At 52.0% G+C, this 17,801-nt stretch overlaps 1 protein-coding gene across 1 annotated transcript; it reads left to right on the forward strand.

Moving 5' to 3' along the window:
* The first annotated feature begins 37 nt into the window (after positions 1 to 37).
* Tmem114 (transmembrane protein 114) lies at positions 38 to 15,455 on the forward strand. The gene is made up of 4 exons (XM_006992125.4): positions 38 to 864; positions 1,131 to 1,211; positions 12,975 to 13,112; positions 14,529 to 15,455. The coding sequence occupies exons 1-4, from the start codon at positions 648 to 650 to the stop codon at positions 14,759 to 14,761; spliced, it is 669 nt and encodes a 222-aa protein (XP_006992187.2). The 5' UTR covers positions 38 to 647; the 3' UTR covers positions 14,762 to 15,455.
* The last annotated feature ends 2,346 nt before the right edge of the window (positions 15,456 to 17,801 follow it).

The following is a 17,801-nucleotide window of genomic DNA, read 5'->3' on the forward strand; positions in this document are numbered from 1 at the left end:
CATTGCAGGAGAATCTGTACCCTCAGACTAGAGAGTGTCGCCCCCTCTCTGACTCCAGTGTCTGAAGTCCGCCCTCTCTCCAGCACCGCCCCCTCGGCCCCTCCCTCAGTCCGCCTGCTTGCCTTGGGAGCCAGTCTTCCTGAGGTTTTAGGGCACTGGCCCTGAACCAGAGCTGTGGGAAGTGAAGGTGGATCCAGGCTGCAGTGGGGGGTCAAAGCAGAGGTGTGGGGAGAGCAAGGAGGGCCGAGGCCGAAGTGGCGGCGAGCTGCTGGGGAGTTCATGGAGAGTGAGGCTAGGAAGTGGGGGCAGTAGTGGGGTCTGGGGAGAAAAGTGCCGGGCTAGAAGGAGGAAGGCGCTGGGACTGCGCACCCGGCACAGGGTGGAGCTGAGCGAGGAGGCAGCGACGGCGCGGGTCTGGGACGGGTGCTCCGGGGAGGGTCGGAAGGCACCAGGGAGGAGGTCAGAGAGGACAGGGAGCCCCGAGATCGAGGGTCCGAGCTGGAGCACGTGCGAGTGTGATCGCTCAGGTGAGGGTGGTGGAGCCAGAGTTTGAGCCGCGTTCCAGATCCACGCTGGAGAACCTGGGGTGCAGCGAACAGACGGGGAGCGTGGGCAGGAGCCTGCGCCCAGGGGCCCTACGCTGGGAGATGCGGGTGCGCCTGGGCGCTCTGGCGGGCGCCGCGGCACTGAGTGGGGCCATCAGTTTCGTGCTGCTGGCGGTCGCCATCGGCACCGACTTCTGGTACATCATCGACACCGAGAGGCTGGAGAGGAACAGCTCGGGGGCGCAGGACCGGGGACCCGCCAACCACAGCCAGCTGGAGCCTCTGAGCTCCCACTCTGGTCTCTGGCGGACTTGCCGGGGTAAGGGTCCTCCCCAGGTGTCCGCGTTCGCACCATGGTGCTGTACCTGCAAGCCTGGGACCTGTTGCTTGGCTCACACTCCTCTCTCACTTAGGGGTGCGTGGAGGGTGGACAGAGCGGATGGCCTGCACAAGTGCTCCTGGCCGGGCCCAGCTAGGCTCACAAGTGCACAACGCTCCGTTTGCTGTCTTGGGTGGGAGACATCTAGGGAGAATTTGCGGGGAAAAATGCCAGGGTCCTGCCCGTGAACTCCTCCCTTCTATCAGTCCAGAGCTCCTGCACGCCGCTGATGAACCCCTTCTGGCAGGAGAATGTGACGGTCAGCGACTCAAGCCGACAGCTTCTCAGTAAGTCTGGGGGTAGTGGATGGATGGAGGAACTGCAGTGGTTGTGATGGTGGTGGGTGGTGGCCTTTGACCACCAGGCCTGAGACAAGACTGGGGCTACGTCAGGGGGGCGGGGCCGCTCTTGCTCTACCTAGAATGTGTGTAGAGTTCTTCCAACTAATCGACAGTCCTGTGCACCAGGCAACTTGGTGACTGAGAACTCAAATCTAAGCAATGCCCCCTAGGCCCTTATAGACTCGCTGCGGAGAGAGGCCCTCACTACATGAGCAATTGCATTTGAGTGGCAATCACCACGAAAGACGGTAGGGGAGCCCACACCGGTGTCTGAACATCTTTGGATGCTGAAGGCCGAATGAGAGGCCATGTCTCGTAGACCGAGGGCCAGCTTGTCAGTGGAGAGCGTGTGGGGTTCTTCAAGGCAGGTGCTTAGGAGGTGGAGAACAGTCAGTCTGAAGGGCCACTGCGTGTGCCTTGCTGGCGTCAGGCTTTCCCAGCACCTCCCCCTGGGCCTAACCCTCCGTAGAGAAGAGAGGAAAAGGCCGAAGGGCACTTGTGGAAGGAAGGAAACAAAGGAGCAATTTCATCCTTTGAAACTTAGAGTTGTGCAGACACCAAACCAAGAGCTTCTCATCGTTGTCTTTAGTTGCTTCTCACATCCACCCTGTGAAGCTGGTACTTCCATCTTCTCTCCATCCACCTCGGTACTGGGCACGAGATCCAGGGCTGTGCTCACACCCAGCAAATGCTCTACCACCCAATGCTATCCCTAGCCCTCTTTCCTTCTTTTTAGTTTTTGTTTGAACAGTCCCACTGTTTTCTAGCCTGGTCTTGAGCATACTCTGTAGCTCTGTCGGGCCTTGGACTTGCAATGCTCCTGCCCTCAGCCTGAGTGGCTGGGATTATAGGCCTGTAGCACCAGGCCTGAACATCGCCTCCATTTTTGGCTTTCACTTGGAAACTGAGTCCAGGAAGGGTCCCATAGAGGGGATCTGAGAAGGAACTGAGGGTGGAAACCTGCAGGCCTTGGATGTGGGGGGCCTTGGGCACACAGCCCGAGGCTTCGGAAGCGACAGTAGCTCCCTGTCCTCTCCTTTCTTCCCCAGCACTTCCCTCCGCGCCCCAGGCCTCCTCCTGCCATAGGACTCCGCACATGCTGCTTCCTCTTCTGTGTCTCTGCCTCCACCTACCAGCTTAGCTTGGCTAATCTCCTTCTCATTGTAAAGGTCATTATGCTCTTCTGGGTGTAGAATCTGACTCTCTCATTAGTCTGTGAAGTCCACAAAGGCAAGGGGTTATAGCTCTCCTTCCCACTGTTGAATTGTCAGCACTTAGCACAGAACCTGGAACACAGCAGATCACAAAGCAAAAGTCTACAAGAGTGAATGCAAGCTACATTATGGGTCAAAATTACATGTTATACATCCAATATATATGAATGAGTCGCTGGGCCTGTGAATGAATGGATGAAAGGTTGAATGAATGACTGGATGAGTGAATGACTAGACAGATGGATGAGTGAGTGAGCGAATGGCTGCATTAGTGAACAACTAGATGGGTGAAGGAATGAGTGAATGAATGGATGAGTGGATGGATGGATGTACAGATAGATGAATGGATCAGAACTGTTTCTCCCAAGTCCATAGCATGATGGGAAATATTTAACAAATAACTCCTGGAAAAAAAAATTAAAAGCCCTTGATTCACGGTATTAGCCCATTTCTGTGGTGTAAATATTTCCGCTGTGACCAGTTTTAAGTTGCCAGCACAATATTACTTGGCTCACAGAATTCCCCAAGCCTTCCCTGGCTCTTGTCAGCTGCCCATCAGCCAGCTCCAGCACACCTCTGTGTAAGTTCCCAATGCCAGCAGCTTCCTGAGGCCGCCCCTGTGTTGGGGCTGAGGAGGGTGTAGGTGATCTGTACTGTGAGGTACTCCAGCGGCATTGAGCAGTACTTTGGCTGCTGTCTGAGCACTGCCTCAAGAATCATCTAGAATCATCTAGTATCAGAGAGAAGGGTCCAGGCCTAACTTGGTTCTCTGGCCCTCTTGATCCCAGGGTCGATTTTTTTTGCCTTTCACTCATTTCCATAGTGACCAAAAGGAGTTGTCCAAACCATTATGGGTGCTGTCAGGATCCCCAAAATGAGAACAAAAATGCATGAACCATCAGGAGGCCAAGGCAGGAAGACGGAAGACTGCTGGGCTCCAGTGCGAGTTCAGTGTCAGCCTGGGTGACTTAAACTAAATTAATAGTTTAAAGCGGTCTGGAGGTATAGCTCAGTGACTTGCCCAGCATGTGCAAGGTCCTGGGTTCTATCCCCAGCTCGGAGGGAGAAAATAGTAACAATCATGATAAACCCAGACATTGCATGAGCAAAATGAGCATCGCTTAGGACCTCATTTGCTTTGTAGCTGTTGTGTGAGTGTTGGGCAACACGTTGTCTCAAAGAAGGGCTTGACAGGCGAGCTGTCAGCAATCTTCCGCTTTCCCCCTACAGCCCCGTGCAGACTCTCTATCTTTAGACTCCTCGCCACGCTGGATGCTGTCATTCAGCCACCTTGTCCTGCTTCTAGGTGAACCAACAGCTAGAGGTGGTTGACACTGGGCTGGCGTTCCTTTGAACTTGTTACAGTAACAGCCCTACTTGTTCCCCGACTCTGAGAAACAGGCGGAAGTCTCACTCAGCAGCTTCCTTGGCGCTCGACCTCTGATGTCAACATAACCACAGCTCCACTACCAGCCGTACGTGTGACCTTGGGCATTTCCTCCACCTGTCTGGGATCAGCTCCCTCGTGTTGAGGGCACCAGCCATCTTCTTTCTAATCTTTTTTTGTTTAACCTCCTTCTTACACAGAGCACTTTTAAAATTGTTTGTTATTATTGTCTGTGTGTAGATCAGAGAACAACTTCATGAACTGTTCTCTCTTTCTGCCTTTATGTGGGTTCTGGGGATCTCAAGCAGGCCAGCAGGCTTGCATGGCGAGCACTTCCCCCACCCTACCCCCAGCCATCTTGATGGCCTTTTAATCTCAAGGTGAGGACGGAATTTGAGAGGTATCTTTAATAAGCCCAGGGTGGCGAGTGCTTGGTTACATATACCAAGTGCCGGAGCTGCTGTGATTCCCACTGTATTATCAGGAATGAGGACAAGCTGCCCCTTTGGACTGTGCACTCATTGCAAATCACCTCCAGAGAGAGCTTTTTCTCAGAATTGGTTTTCTCCTATAAATGAATTTTGTGTTTAGTCCAAGCTCTTTATGATGTAAAGATGTTCCAGTCATTTGAAGATCCTTTGTATTGGCCAGAGAGACAGGCTGACAACAGAGTTGTCCTGAGTCGGCCCCTGAGCTGATCCTGGTGGGCGTGGTGGACAGAAAACTCAAGCCTGCGGAGAGACCACTGTAGTGTATTCTGAGCCCGGCAGGCAGAGTGGTCAGGCATACCCCATCACCACGGCCTTATGATTCCATTGGGCCATCTGGGGAGGAGTGAGCAGATGGCCCCACTCCTCACCTCTTCCGGCCAGGGACAGAGGACGCCATCTGTTCGAGCTCTGTTTCTGTTGCTGTAGCAAACACCCCGACAAAGAGCAACTTAGGAGGGAAAGAATTTGCTTGGCCCACAATTCCAGTTTATAGTCCTGATTGTGAGGAAGTCAAGGCAGGGACTTAGAGCATTGTGTCCACATTCAAGAGCAAAAGGGATGCATGGATTTTTGCTTGCTGGCTAGTACTCAGCTAGTGGTCTCTACTTTTATATAAGCATTCCTTAACCCGAGGGTTGAGAACCTTTGAGGGGGTGGAATGACCCTTTCACAGGGGTCTCCTAAGACCATTGGAAAACACAGATATTTACATTATGATTCATAAAAGTAGCAAATTTACATTTATGAAGTAGCAATGAAAATAATTTTATGGCTGGGGGTCACCACAACACAAGGAACTGTATTAAAAGGCTGCAGTGTTAGGAAGGCTGAGAACCACTGTTCTATATAGTCAGGGCCCAGTGCGTGAAATAATGCCTTCCACATTTAGGGTGGGTCTCCCCAACTCAACCAACAATTAAGACAACACCCGCCCCCAGACATGCCCACAAGCCAACCAGGTCTAGGTAATTCCTCATTAAGACTCTCTTCTCAGATGAAAACCAACCAGTTCAGCATCCAGGGGGCGCGTCCCTCAGCAGCCGTCTTGATACCCTGGCTTGAGTATTTATTTGGCTTCCAGATTCACTCTAGGAAAGTGCTTTTTGTGGCAAGGAAGTTGTCACTCAGCACTCTTCAAGAGCTGTGGTGGACAACCAGTGGACTAAGGGTGCAAGCCAGGAATCTTTTGGTGGCAAATGACAAAAACACCAATTATGCCAACTTAAAGAGGAGGAGGAATGGCTGGCCCACATTTTTGAGGAGGTCTAGTGTGTTGGGATCCCTGGGGCTCTGTCCCTTTTTTTCCCTCTGTGCACTTTGCTTTGGATGGGGGTGTGTTTGGGCTGAATCTTGCAGTCCAGAAGGGAGGGGTTATCCCATTGGGCCAGATTGGATCATAGGCCTTTGTGTTGCACCAATTGACTGAAGTTAAAAGACACCATGTGCTGACTGGCCAGGTTGCACCATGTAACCATTCCTTTTCTTTTCTTTATTTTTTCTCCCTTTCCGAGGCTGTTCTGGAACTCAGTCTGTTGACTAGGCTTGCCTCGAATTCTGCCTCTGCCTCCTGGGCACAGGGATTAATGGTGTGTGCTACCACTCTGGCCCTCATGGACACTCTTATTAAAGGGGCAGAAATGGCATCAGCCCCTTAAAGACAATGAACAGGGAGTAGGGTTTTGTGACTGCAACTTACCCACCTGTGTGAATTCTTAGCAGTCACCTGTGACCATAAATGGGCTCTTCTGGGAGGAAATGAGATTCTATGTGCAAAGATCCAGGGATAGGATCTGTATACAGTAGGAGTTCAATGAATGCTTACATCTTTATTACATCCCTGAGCCTCCAGCTTCCCACTTGGAAACATATTTATTTGTAGAGATTTCTGAGGGGTGGCAAAATGGCTCAGTGGGTAAAGACTTGCCGTGCAAGTCTGAGGATTTGAGTTTTGTCCTTGGAACCCATGCAGACATGATAAGAGAGAATCGACTCCATAAAGTTGTCCTCTGAGCTCTACATGCATGAAATGACACACATCATCTCTCCAACATATACACACACATATGCACACAAATGCACACGTAATAAAGTTTTTTTTTTTTTTTTTTGGTTTTTCGAGACAGGGTTTCTCTGTGTAGCTTTGCACCTTTCCTAGAACTCGCTTTGGAGACCAGGCTGGCCTCAAACTCACAGAGATCCACCTGCCTCTGCCTCCCGAGTGCTGGGATTAAAGGCGTGCGCTACCACAGCCCGGCATTTAATAAAGTTTTTAAAAAGAAGTTTTTTATATGTGCATGTGTGCATGGTGTGTGTGTGTGTGTGTGTGTGTGTGTGTGTGTGTGTGTGTTGTGTGTGAAGGTGTACATGCCAGGCATACACATGTGTAGGTCAGAGGTTAGTGTTGTGTCTTTCTGTATCATTTTACACCCTGTTTTGAGGGTCTCTCGCTGAACCTGGAGCTTCCTGTTTCAGCTAGACATCTGGCAGTGAGTTCCCATGACCAGATTGCCCTCCTTGCCCAACCTGTAGGGTTACAAATGGGCGCTGCTATTGGCGAAATTATTAAGGCCACTCCATGTAGTTAAAAGGAAGATTTATTTAGTGGATAACTTACAAATGAAGGGATAGGTAGGTCGTGGGGTCTGGGAAGGTGTATCACAGTCCAACGGTGTTCTCTGGAGCTCTGCTCGGTCAACCTCTACCGTCTAGGGTCCAGAAACAGAGAGAGCTGGCCCATTCAGATCTCAGGTCTCCAGGCGCCTCCCTTGGCCCTGTCTTGTAGGCGTGACAGTTGCTGAAGCCTCAGTGGGGGTTGGAACTTCCAGATCAAAGCTGGAATGGGTACCCATTACATGCTGCCACACCTGGCCTCGGTGTGGACGCTGGGTTTTGAACTTGGGTCCTCACACTTGCATATCAGGCATTTCACCCCTGGGCCATCTCTCTGCCTGACCTCCTGATATATTTAGCGTACATTTGCTTCCCTCCTAGTGTTTGTCTGTCTGTCTGGCATTGAAGACCATAAGACAGACGCTGTGGGCCAAACACTGCTCTGTCGTCTTCACAGGATCAACTTTTTAAATTTCCACAACAGCCCATGAGGGGCCAATATTATACATATTATCACACCCAGCTTTGTAGGTGAGGAAGCATATGGCACAGAGAGGGTAGGTGAGTTACTTAAGTTTGCACAGTAGCTGGCCGATCTGGGACTTGAACCCTGGCAGTTTACTTCTCCTCTGTTGGAATGATGCTGTGCTGAGTCACATTTCAGTTCAATGTGTGTACAAGAAGACCAGAGGACCCGGGAGCTGGCGCCGTTGGTAAAGTGCTTGCCGTGAAAGCATGAGGACCCCAGTTTCACACCCAGAACCTACAAAACCCAATCAAACCACAGCCAAAAGCAAAATAAAATTCGTAACCCCCCTCAACTCCCCCCACCCTGGTACTAGTGGGCAGCTAGGCCACAGGTGGATCCCTGGGGTTCTCTGTCCAGCCAAACTGAGTGCCGTCCTTAGAAACGACACCTGAAGTTGACCTCTGGCCTCTACATGCACATCACACAAGCACACTCAGACCTGCACGCTCAGGAACATGTAAACACACACTGGCACATGCATGTACTCACACACACATGTGTGTGAGACTGACCAGAGTTTCAGGCTACTCTGCCTCAGAGAGGAGACTGAGGAGGAAGAGCAAGTGGAACAGGATTGGACCAGTATGTTTCAGAAACAGCCAGAAGGCCTGTAGTTCTGGAGGGTGGGCTAGAAAGTGCTTCTCAGAGGCGTGCCTGACCTGTCCAGGCTCATCTTCAGCTGTGTCTTCAGAGTAGGTGACCATGATCAGGCGGACTCGGAGGTCAAATGCTTTCCGCAGCAGCCGAGGCTGACTGAGCTGGGGCCTGGCCTCCGTGAGGCCGCAAGATTAGGGAGAAAAATCACCCGACCGGGTTTGCTGGTGTTCTGGATGCAGGGCCGCTGCAGTAGTGTGGAAAATTAAAATGAAGCTGGGTGGGAAATGAAAATGGAAGTGTGGGGGCGGAACAGAGAGAAGGACATAAAACACTCAGTGTCGAGCGGCTCTGGTCACAGGAGGGACATTATGTATGATTTCCTCAGAGTGGTGCTGCAGGCGAGGTGGGATGTGGAGAGAGAGCGAGGTCGGTCGGAGCTCAGGAGTCTGTCATGCTTTAGATATGGAATCTCCTCCAGTGGTGTGTGGAGAGCTCTAGGAAAGGCAAGGGCTGAGAGGTCGTTACCGAACGAGGCACTCGCCGTGTCCATGGATGACTCTGTGGATGAGTTGGAGCTGAATGAGCTTGAGGCTGTGGAGCCGGTTGGAGGAAGAGGCTGAGGAGTGGGGTAGTGGCCTCCTCTCCCTCTCTGCTTCCCGGCTGCCCAGAGATGAACAATTCTCTGTTATGATATTTCTGCACTGTCACCAGCCCGAAAGCCAAGGAGCCAGGTGACCATGGACGGAAACCTTGGGAGCTCTGAGCCCAAATCAACCTTTCTTCTTTTTAATTTTTTTTCTCTCAGATATTTTACCACAGAAATGGAAAGCTGACGAAGGCAGGCCTTAATTCCTTGGGAGAATGGAGGCTTGGGTGTGAGGGCTGCCTTTCTGGGGTTCTGTGGAAAGCCAATCCCATGTTTAAAAAATTGAAAAGGTTGGTTCTGCTTCTAGAATCTGTGTGACATTTCTGGGAAGAGCGATGCCATGCTGGTTTGAAGTAATAAAAAGGAAAGAATGGAAGAGCCTCAGTGCATAGAATGAGGATGACTAGACATTTATGTGTGTAGATAAAGTTAAGGAAAATTACGTAGCCTGTAAGAAGAGATCAGTGTGCCTAGAATATAAAGCCGCACCGAGGAACGAACATGCCAGTTACAGAACGTCCTGGGCCACATGATGCTGTTGCTGCAGTTCTCAGCTGGATTAGTCAGCGTTCCCTTATGAGAACACCTGATGTGATCGACTCACCAGGACACAAAGTTTCGAAGGTCACACTGTACTGTCCCTTGGGCCCATCACTTGGGGCTGTGGTGACACACTGTGGTGGGGACACATGACCAAGCAGAACTGCTCACTTAAAACTGCCAGGATGTAAGAATGAGAAAGAAGCCAGGGTCCTGCAATGTCCTTGGAAGACACCCCAGCCGACTTCAGACCTCGCTCCTGTCCCCGGATCCTACTGTCCCATCACCCTGTGATAGAGCCAAGCGGGGACAAGCTTTGGAGACACTTATCCCAATCATGGCCAGTATAGTACTATAGTAACTAACACCACACAGCCATCTATAATATAAAGATACTACCATCTACTGAGCACCTACTTTTGGCATATGTGATGCTCCTACTGTATACCACTGACGGTATGGTAGTGTGGTAAATGATGCTATACTAAAAAATGATGCCACTAACAATATATATATATATGCCTGGGTCTAAGAGGCAGCTCGGCGGGAAGAGCACTTGCCTCACAAGCCTTGTGAGCTGAGTAGCATCCCTAGAAGCCCCACGTTAGCTTCTGTTCTGTTCCTGCGACAGAACACCCACGGCAAAGACTGCTCTGGCTCACAGTTCCAGAGGGACGGCGTCCATCACGGTGAGGAAGGCCCAGCAGCAGGCGACAGCATGGCGGCAGGAGCAGGAGGCTGGCTGGTCACACTGCGTCCACACCGAGGAAGCCAAGACGAGTGGGAAATGGGGTCAGGCTGTCAAACCTCAAAGCCCACGGGACCTCTGGGATGAATGAATGTCTTCTGGCAGGGCTCCGCATTCCGAAGGCTCCACAACCTTCCCACAGTGCCACCAGCTGGGGACAAAGCTCAAACACGAGAGCCCGTGGGGGACAGTGCACATTCAAAGCACCGCCAGGCATAGGTGGAAAGAGAGAGCCGACTCCGCCAAGCATCCTCTGACCTCCACATGTGCGCCATGGCACGCCCTCACGTTAAATAAATACATCCAGAAAAGATTCGCCATGTCCTCAGCTCCAGACCCGGAGATTGATCTATTTGGGAAAAGCAACACTGCAGATGTAGCTGAGGACCCCCAGGTGAGGTCCCCTGGAGCTGACGTGATGGGCTGTAAAACCCATGGCGAGTGTGTCCTTAGAAGAGGAAGAGGCAGACATGGAGCTGGAGCCTGGAGTGCAGCCGGCTAAGCCAAGAATGAATGCCCTGTGTTGCTGACTGCTGCCCGGAAACAGCTGCTGTGAGGAAGGAAGGGCCACCTCCTGCAGTGGGACAAGGACCTTGATTTTGAACACCTTGACTCTACAGCTTAGCAAATAAATTCCTGGTGCTTTTTGTTTTGGCAGGGTCTCATGTAGCCCAGGCTGGCCATGAGTGAACTATGTAGCTGAGGATGACCTTGAATTTCGGATCCTTCTGTCCCTACCTCCCAGCTGCTGGGATTATAGGCATGTACCACAATGCCCTGTAGTCAGATGGTTTCTCCGGTCTTGCCCAGCCCCAAGGTCCCAAAGCCGTATAAAATAATCATTCAGAGGCTTGATAGTAATTACCAATTGCATGGCCTATGGCAGTCTTCTTGCTAGTTAGCTCTTATAACTTGGCCCATTTCTATTAATCTGTAAATTGCCACGTCGCCGTGGCTTACTGATATTTTCACATCTTGCTTCTCCTGGAGGTGCTGGTGTCTCTCTCCTCTGTCTTTTTCTTCTTCCTGTCTCTCTCTTCAATTTCCTACCTAGCTATAACCTGACTTTCCATAGGCCAAATGGCTTTATTTATCAACCAATCAGAGCAACACATAATCACAGCATACAGAAAGACATCCCACAGCAATGCCTGTTTTAAACTTTTTGTTTTTGAGATTGTTATTTTTTTTAAAAAAATTTATGTGTATGGGTGTTTTTTTTATTTTATTTTATTTTTGTGTGTGTGTTTTGAGACAGGGTTTCCCTGTGTAGCCCTGGCTGTCCTGGAACTCGCTCTGTAGACCAGGCTGGCTTTGAACTCACAGAGATCTGCTAGGATTAAAGGCCGAGACAGAGTTTAGAGACAGTTTCTATTTCTCTGGAGCTCACCGATTCAGTTACACTGACTGGCTAACAGCAGCAAGAATGCATCTTTCCACATGCCCAGCTCTGGTGTTACAGATGTGTGCTGCTGTACCCCACTTTTTCTAAATGCTAAGGGCCTAGACTCAGGTCCCCGTGTTTGAACAGCAGTCACTTAATGGACTGAACCATCTCCCCAACTCCTTGATGGGTGATTTTTTTTTAATGTGCTGGGTCCTCAACACATAGGCTTAGAGGATGGGATATTTGTTGGCTCTCTAATAGATGAGAAAACTGGTTTGCAAAGATGCATCCCAGCTAGCCATGGCTCCTGGGCTCTCAGATGGTGGTGTGGACCACACTGGAGCCCTGGGGAGGGGAGTGTGGCAGCCTGTGCTTGGCCTATCCTGAGACAATTGAGGGACACACGTATCCCAGCTGCCTCAGTGCTGGCGTGTGCCTGTGGTTGAGGTGGGTGATGTAATGGAGGTTGAGGACTGTGTGACTCTTAGAAGCACTGTGATCTGGATGATAATTCCTGCATGCAGTCTATCAGTTCACCCACAGGGGGCACTGTCTGTGAATTGTTTGTCTGTCTCTGGACCGTGGAGCTGGGCTCAGAGCAGACACCATCTACTCATCTGCTGAACTGAGGACATCCTGGTGGCCCGAGGAGCCGCCTTAGTGAGTCAAATGCTTGCTGCACGGAGTGAGGGCCCGAGTTCGAATCTCTAGCACTCCCACAAAAGGTCAAAAATGGAAAGGGCAATTTCCACCCGATCTACTTTTGCACCGTGGTGGAGTCCCCGATCCTGGTCAGAGACTGCCTGGATTACAGAGTTTTAAACTCTTGTTGTTCTTGTGTGTGTGTGGTGTGTGGGCATGTGCACCACAGCCTACATGGAGAGGTCTGAGGACAACAGCGTGGAGTTGGTGCTCTTTCCACTTTTATGTGGGGTCCAAAATTCAGGCTGATTATGGCAGGTGCTTTTACCACAGAACCATCTCTCTGGTCCCTGTGTGATATTTTATTAACATTTTTTTATTAAGATCACAAAGGCTTTTGGGTGTGTAGTTTCTCCTGGGATGTGGGATGAGATTAGATCCACCCCCAGGATAAAATGAGTCATGTGCCTTGGATTTATGGGGCACCTGTAATTTGGGGGTGGGGCCAGGGGCAGAGATAAAATTTGGGTACAGGGTTTTATGAAAGGACCTTTCTCCATTTCTTCTGCCTGTTCACCTGCTCACCCACTCGAAAATATCCCCAGCCTAGACGAGAACTAAATTTTCCAGGAGCCCTGGTGCTTATCTCATAGGCTTATTTGTTTATTCGCATGCTCATTAGAACATCAGTCCCTTGATGCTGCACTGAGAAAATAATAATAATACAACACTGCCCTCTAGGGGTCATAGAGAGTAAGTGCAATGATGCTCAGTACAGACCATGCACACTGGACTCTCCGCCGTTCTTTTATCAGTAGAAGTAGTTGTGGTGTTCCTATTATTGCGGGTACATGGTAAGCTTATGGAAATTATTGAATACTGTTAGTGACTTCCTGTACCTGGTCTCCTTCTCTCTAGCCATGCACGGGACGTTTGTGATCTTGTTACCTTTTAGTCTGATCATGATGGTGTTCGGGGGGATGACCGGGTTCTTGAGCTTCCTCCTTCGAGCCCACCTCCTCCTGCAGCTCACTGGGACCCTCTTTCTCTTTGGAGGTAGGTTTCCACCTGCCCAGGGTCCAGGTCCAGATGCGTGGGTGGTGAGGGCTGTGCAGCAGCCCTCTTTAGGGGCGGGTCTCAGCTCCTGTGAGGGCCTTTCCTCGTTGGGATATCAGATGGAAGGGGCAGAGGTTTCCAGCCTTGAGGCCCCAAGATCTCCGGTTCCAAGGAAGGGGGAGGAGGACACAGCCTTGGGCGTCATCCCTAGCACCTTACTGAAGAGCTGTGCCTGTCACCTCCGTCTGGTCTCCCGTTGATGGCCTTGGCTTCCAGCTTAGAGTTGCGGGGGGCGAGAGACCCTGGCACCTGCTGCCTCTGCTGCTCCCTGCTGAGCAGTGGTTCTGATGTGGGGAGCCAGACTGACCAGGCCCGGCAGGACACAGTGCACGTGATTTCACTTTGCTGCAGGGCCTCAGTGAGACAGACTAAAACCCTAGCAGGAGCTTTGGCGAGGACCGGGGATATGCTGGTTGAACAGCTCTCAGCTTCGTTTAGCAGGAGTGATAAGTTCAGGGACCTGTTGTCCATTCTGGTGATTACAGTTAGTACACAATGCATCATGCACCCATGTACACTGCACTTGCTTGTGGCTGAGAAGGTAGACTTACGTGTTTCACCACAAAAGGAGGCTGTGTGAATCAATGCACGTGCTAATAACTTCTAAAGCTGCTCCACCATATGCACACATGTTAAAACCATGTATATCACATGGTGGATACAGACAAAGGTTACTTATCAGGAGGTGGCACACACCAAGGTGTGGTTGTACACACTTGTCATTCCAGCACTCAGGAGGCTGAGGCTGGAGGATCTCAAGTTGAAATCCAGATAATACCATACAGTATAACTCTTAGAAACATAAAACCAATACCAAATCAAACCATTCCCCTCAAACCCAAATCCAAACCACACCCCCAAAAGCCCAAACCACACTTAAACCAAGCCTAACTAAACCAAACTAAATCAATCAAATCCAAACAAGGCAGTTTTTGCTTACATGGCTGGCCAGAGAAAGTGGGACTATGGCCCAGATGGTTGCTCTCTGGCTCCCTGTATTGGTGTAAGAGCATTTGCTGTGCAAGCCGAGGACTTAGTTCGGATCCCCCAAGCCCCGGGAACAGACCAAGCACGGTTGTGGGAATACATGTAGCCCCAGCGCTCAGGACTGGAGACAGGACCGGGCGGACTCCCAGTTTGGCTCCAGGTTCAGTGAGTGACCCTGTCTCGGGGGAATTAGGTGGGGAGTGACAGAAAAGGATGTCCTCAGTGTAGGAGGAAGCTGAGGAGGTGGAGAACAGGAGTGGGGGAGTGGAGGGGCTGGGAGGAGGGGCAGGGAGGAGGGGCAGGGAGGAGGGGCAGGGAGGAGGGGCAGGCCCCAAGGCTCTGACTGACTGTCCTGGTCTCTCCCTGCAGCCATGGTGACCCTCACCGGAATCAGCGTCTACATCGCATACTCTGCAGCCGCCTTCCGAGAGGCAGCGTGCCTCCTGGAGGAGCGGGCCCTGCTGGATCAGGTGGACATCCGCTTTGGCTGGTCCCTGGCCCTCAGCTGGGTTAGCTTTGTCTCGGAGCTGCTCACTGGGGTGGCCTTCTTGGCAGCTGCACGAGCGCTCAGCCTGAGGCAGAGGGAGGACCAGGCTGTCTGAGCTTGGTCAACCCAGAGGCCTCAGAGCTTCGGGGCTCCCGGCAGCCTTCGCTTCCTCCAATGCCCTTGACAGAGGCCAGAGGGCCAGCCGTGCCCACTCGGCCGAGCTCCACCTGAGCTCTCTCAGCTGCTCACTCCGCTGCTGCGTTGTATGCATGTGTGTGTGTGTCCGGTGGACTGCTAGAGGAGAGGCAGTGTGGAACCCAGGTCCCCCGAAATAAACGCCAGTCCTAACCACCTCGCAGCTCCGGACCTCTGCCCGCTCCGGGCCTTCTCTGGCTTCACTTTGTCCTCAGCCCCGACCTTAGGATCAGCTTCTCTTCTTTGTGAGGCAAGGTTGGGTGGATCAGAGAGGTTAGTTAACTTGTGCAAAGGTGCACAGAGACACGGGCATATTTTGCTCTTAAGAGCAATTCTGGGTTCCAGCTTCTGTGAGCAGGCTCAGGGCTGGGGCCTCTCCCTCAGATGCTGCCCTGGGCTCCACACAACCTGACACAGATGGGGGAGGGCACAGTGGGGGGCACCAGGGAGAAGCCAGACTCTGGGTTCCAGCACCAAGGAGGGAAGGTTCCCGGCGGGGGGCGGGGTCACTCCAGCCAGTGCCTGAGTGGAAGGGATGGAGGAGGAAGTGGAGGGGTAGAGGAGGAAGTGGGTGAGGAGGAAGAGGAGGAAGTGGAGGAAGGAGGGAGTGGAGGAGGGAAGTAGGGTGGAGAAGGGGAGTGGGGAGTAGCAGAGGAAGTGGAGGGGGTGGAGGAGGGGTGGGGGTGTAAGAGGGGACTGGAGGCGGAAATGGAGGAGGAGCTGGGAAGAGTCCTGCCCAGTTCTCTGCAGGAAAGGTTTTCTTGTGCAATGAGTCTCTAGTCTAGCAGCTCCCTTTGGCATGGTGAGCAGACTCATCCCAGATCCTCTAGACCACTCCGGTGGGCAGTGTCGTCCCCCACACTTCTCCAGGTTGCCAGGAGACCCCCCAGAAAGAGGAGCAGGTGGCAGCTGCAGGCAGTTAGATCAGCCCTCAAAACCGCGGGCTACCCCTGGGATAGACACAGGATGGTCCGCCCTGTGTCTGTGCCCAGCGAAGGCCAGGCATCAGCCCTCTCCAGGTCTGGGATGAGTGCGCTCTCTGTGTGGGTGGAGCTTGGCAGTGCTCAGGGAGGACTCACTGGAATCCCCTAGATTGGAGGCAGAGAGCCTCGGGCTGAAGGAGCTCAGAAGTTGCTGGTGTGTCGGTGTGTTATTAGCATATTAGCAACACAGTTCTCAGCATCATGACTTTGCCTCTTCGAGATGCCACCATCTTCACGTGACATTGCCATCCAAAGGACATCATCACAGTCACCAACGACATCACTGCCCTTGTGTGACGTCAACATCCTACGACTGTCTTGGTTACTTTTCTATTGCTGTGACAAAGCACCATGACTAAGGAAACTTAGAAAGGAAAGTGTTAAAACTGGGGCTCACAGTTGCAGGTTAGCGTCTGTGACCATCATGGCAGGGGCCGTGGTGGCGGGCGGGTGGGAAGGGGCCGTGGCGGCGGGCTGGCATGGCACAGCACTGGGGCAGAGAGACTACCTGGGAATGGGGTGGCTTTTGAAAACTCAAAGCCAATCCCCAGTGACACACCTCCTCCAACCTGTCCACACCGCTTAATCCTTCCCAAAACAGCTCCACCAACTGAGGACCAATTATTCAAACATATGAGTCTATGGGGGGCATTCTCATCAAAACCACCACAACGACACCAACTTCAGGACGCCACTGTCTCTCTCGCCGTGACATCATCAACTGTACGGCAGCATCCCTCAACATGGCCTCTTCATTTTTACATCATGTTCACCGCACGTCTTTCTCATGCCACCCCATGCGACGTCATCATTCCTCATCGTGACATCGTCTTCACAGTTGATTCCCAGTGAGTACTTACTACATGTTCTACAGACCAGTCAGTCAGTCAACAAACGCTGGAAAGACCGAGGGGCATTGACTACAGAGCCAGCCTGCATCGCTGGGCTGACCTGGGGGGGAGGGGGGAGAGGCGTGGGAAACATATAGTACGATGGAGATAGACCTAGCAGGTTAGGCATGAGGAAGCTGAGGCACAGGCAGCCTGTTAACTGCCCCAGAGGCACAAGGGTCACAATGGGAATGAAACTCGGAACTGGGAATTCCAGAACAATCCTCTGCTTTCCTGCCAACACCTACGCCACCCACCACTTCTGTGCCCCTGGACCTTGGACACGGGACATCTTCTGTTTATTCAGGAGAAGTGTAAACACTAGGCAGCTGCCACCAGCTGACAAATCCTGCTAGAGGCTGCCTGTTGTCCAGGGCCAGGGAATGTTTGCAGAGGCCACATTACCAGAAGGACGGTCTTTGCTGCCATCTGCTGGTCACCTGGTGGAACTGCGCTGGAGGACCAACAGCCGGGGCTGAGCATGTTTGTTAAAACCTGAGTTTTACCAGGAAGGGAGACGGTGCAGGGCAGGAGTTCTCAGCTTCAGCGGTGCTCTCCATGTAGAGGGCAGAGGTTGAAGGTAGCACCTTCCTGGTCTACATGTCGACAGAGCTGAGGCCAGGAGCCTCCTGTGTGAACAGGAGCAACAGCTTTGAAGGGAAGGAATCCATCCATTGGTTCACCAAGTGTCTGTGGACATCTCACGTGTTAAGAAGGGTGCCGAGCCAGGGGGCACATGAGTGGGTGTGGTGGTTTCAGATTGTCAGCTGGTCAGAACTCACCTGAGAAGAGTGCTTCAGTGAGGGGTCCCCTGGATCAGGCTGGAATGTGGGCAGCCCCAGCCCCAGGGCCGGCTGTTCAAGCTGACCACAAGCATGCGCGCATTCATTGCTCTCCGCTCTCGACTGGTTTTGATGCGACTAGGTGCTTGGAGCTCTTGCTCTGATTTCCCTGAAGTGATGGACCATCACCTGGAATTGCTTTTTGTCTGGGTATTTTGTCACCACGATGGAAATGCAGTAGGCGAGTGGGGTGGTGGGAAGGGTCCCTGCCCTCCCCTCGTCACATGGAGACAGACAGTGAAGAA

The sequence above is a fragment of the Peromyscus maniculatus genome, chromosome 8, assembly GCF_049852395.1.
Source record: "Peromyscus maniculatus bairdii isolate BWxNUB_F1_BW_parent chromosome 8, HU_Pman_BW_mat_3.1, whole genome shotgun sequence".
Lineage (NCBI taxonomy): Eukaryota > Metazoa > Chordata > Mammalia > Rodentia > Cricetidae > Peromyscus > Peromyscus maniculatus.

Excerpts from the sequence above, each read along its gene's own strand:
- Tmem114 (XM_006992125.4), top strand. The coding sequence starts at position 648 with ATGCGGGTGCGCCTGGGCGCTCTGGCGGGCGCCGCGGCACTGAGTGGG. Across the intron at positions 865-1,130 it reads TCTCTGGCGGACTTGCCGGG|TCCAGAGCTCCTGCACGCCG; the intron begins GTAAGGGTCCTC and ends CCCTTCTATCAG. Across the intron at positions 1,212-12,974 it reads CTCAAGCCGACAGCTTCTCA|CCATGCACGGGACGTTTGTG; the intron begins GTAAGTCTGGGG and ends CCTTCTCTCTAG.